Consider the following 2,772-nt stretch of genomic DNA (forward strand, 5'->3'; position numbering starts at 1 on the left):
TTATCTATGTTATCTCTTCTCAAACAAATAATAAGAATTGATATATTTTAAGAGTGCAAAATTAAATTTTATTTATTTATATATATTAAAAAATTTAACTAAATGTTTTTTTTTTTTAAAAAAAAAAAAAACTTTTATCTAAGTGGGATATGCACTTTTTTTTTCCACGCTGGCACAACAGTTTTTATGTTGTTTGTGTGGAGTTGAGTTTCCTGGAGGCCGCTGATGAGTTCGTCCATGAGTAATTTTAAACGTGCTCTCCTTCATTAATACTTTGCCAAATTACAAAATACAACCGCGTTACCACTGACTTCCCCCTCTCTCTCTCTCTCTCTCTCATCCAAATTAAACAATCATTCAATAATTCAAATTCAATCAACACGCCATGTTGACCCCTCTCACTCGGCCCCACACTCTCTCTCATTAAACTCCTCACTCACTTCGCTCTTCATTCAACCCACACACATGTATATATACAGAGCCGCCAATTCCATATCCCCCACATCTCCAAATCTCTCACACATACACAAAAACAATAAAAACCCAGAAACAGCTGAATCAAAATTCCAAATAAAAAAACACATATTATGGTCAAGCCAGAGTCTTCAAAATCATCAGCCGAGAGATCCAATGATTCTGCCAAATACAAGGGTGTTAGGAAGCGCAAGTGGGGCAAATGGGTGTCCGAAATTCGGTTGCCCAACAGCCGAGAGCGGATCTGGCTCGGTTCCTATGACTCGGCCGAGAAGGCCGCTAGAGCCTTCGATGCCGCCCTTTTTTGCCTCCGGGGCCACTCCGCCAAGTTCAATTTTCCGGAAAACCCGCCTGATATTGTCGGAGGGAGGTCGCTCACTCCATCAGAAATTCAAGTGGCAGCTGCCCGATTCGCCAATTCGGAAGCCCGACCCGGATGCCCCAACCGTTCTTTCCCTGAATCTTCCTCGTCTTCCTCGTCGCAAATGCAGGTGGAATCTCCGTCTCCGTCGGTGTCCGACGGAGCGGCCCAATTGGGCAGCGAAACGACGCTGGACGGGTCGTTTTTGGACCTTTTTTCAACTATGGGGTCGGATAATAGTACCATGCCCGGTGGATCATTTGATATATTCCCGGGTTTTGATGATTTCTCCAATGAGTTTTATGTGCCACCACTTCCTAGTGTTGATGATGTTGCAGAAGATAATTGTGACGTCAGCTTCTCACAAGATTCATTCCTCTGGAATTTTAATTAATAAATTCGTCAAAAATGAAGACCACACAACTCAGTAATGTTATACATATATAGATTTTTTACTCTACTGTTTTGTGTTTTACGACAAGAAAAACAAGTAAGAAATTTTGTGTATAACATTTTTTTAAAAATGACAACTGGAGTCAAAATTCCGGAAAATTTTTGTTGCTGGAATTAATGACCACTTTTAAATTTTTATTGCTGGAATTAATGACCACTCTTTCTTACTATCATTAAAAAAAAATAAAAAATAAAAAATAAAAACCTTGATTAGCAATAGCCAAATGGTTTGGCCACTTTTTTTAATGGTCAATCCTTTTTTCTTTTTCACTTAGCAATTAAAATTTTGTGAAGGTACAAAGTAGAGCTCAATGGTCAACCAGATATAAGTGAATGTGTCCTATATATCTGTAGTCTTGTGATATTGTGTATTCCTTGCCTCATATTGTAATGAAATATACTCTTCTTACCTACAAGTGTTTGAGTTTCTTTCATCTTTTCTCTTGTTTTACTTTTGTTTGAGAATTAATTTAGAGAATCGAACATAATTTTTTTTATATTAATGTGAAACCCACTTAAGATTATATCTAATTCTATAATTGATTTATGAATTCTTGCAATTTTCTTATCTTTTTGCATGTGGAAAGCACTGTAATTTTCTTTGCAAATTCCACTAGCACGCATGCATGAAAGAACAGTCCAACTATCTTTTATGAGATGCTTTATCCATTGACCTTACTTATTATTAATGGAAATATATTAACATAGATGAAGCCCAACAACAACTCTTTTATTGTGAGCAAAACCTCATTACAACCTTAACATAGAATCAAGTATAGCTTGGTTTTATTTTTTATTTTGTAAGAAAAAGGTAACAATTGAAGTAAAATTAGATATCAAAAGGACATTAAAAAATGAACTAAATGATACAGCAATACATCTATATATATATGGTAGCTTGGAAGTCAACATTTACTGGCCATTATAAACTCATTATCAGCTTTTAACTAGTCAACCAATTCAACAATGATCTCTTTTCATATGTTTTGAATAAATTATCTTATTTTTACCGGTGTGGTTTTATAGGGATTGTAATTGATGAAAAAAAAGTAAGAATGAGTCCCATAGCTTTATTGATGCTTATGATTGAGCACCGTATGAGATTAGATGATTGGTTTGTCAAATGAATCACATGGTGCTTTAAAAATGTTGAATAATTTTTTATATATCTCTAATATTTTCTCTTTTTTTATTTGTACTTTTCTTACATTTTTAACTGGGGAGAGGTTCTCACCATGCATACATGTAGAACGATGAGAAACAAATTCGTTGTCTCCAAATTCATGCTGTGTTTGGTTGGAGTTTTTGAGGTGGGATTTGGAAAAGGAACGAGAAATGTAATCCTATTTATGTTTGGTTATAATAAAAAATATATGGGAAAAGAAAGGGGGTGAGAAATAAATAAAGAAATAGGATACCTTTTAGGACATCAATTCTATTTTATAACCAACACAACCAAACATAGTTGGGATTTGGAATTCTAT

The 2,772-nt window shown here is 34.9% G+C and overlaps 1 protein-coding gene across 1 annotated transcript; it reads left to right on the plus strand.

Moving 5' to 3' along the window:
- The first annotated feature begins 485 nt into the window (after positions 1 to 485).
- Positions 486 to 1,702, plus strand: LOC114319178 (ethylene-responsive transcription factor ERF017). The gene has a single exon (XM_028266180.2). The coding sequence runs from the start codon at positions 588 to 590 to the stop codon at positions 1,227 to 1,229; it is 642 nt and encodes a 213-aa protein (XP_028121981.2). The 5' UTR covers positions 486 to 587; the 3' UTR covers positions 1,230 to 1,702.
- Positions 1,703 to 2,772: the final 1,070 nt, after the last annotated feature.

This window comes from Camellia sinensis, chromosome 4 (genome assembly GCF_055761805.1).
Source record: "Camellia sinensis isolate YWXY chromosome 4, ASM5576180v1, whole genome shotgun sequence".
Lineage (NCBI taxonomy): Eukaryota > Viridiplantae > Streptophyta > Magnoliopsida > Ericales > Theaceae > Camellia > Camellia sinensis.

Excerpts from the sequence above, each read along its gene's own strand:
- LOC114319178 (XM_028266180.2), top strand. The coding sequence starts at position 588 with ATGGTCAAGCCAGAGTCTTCAAAATCATCAGCCGAGAGATCCAATGAT.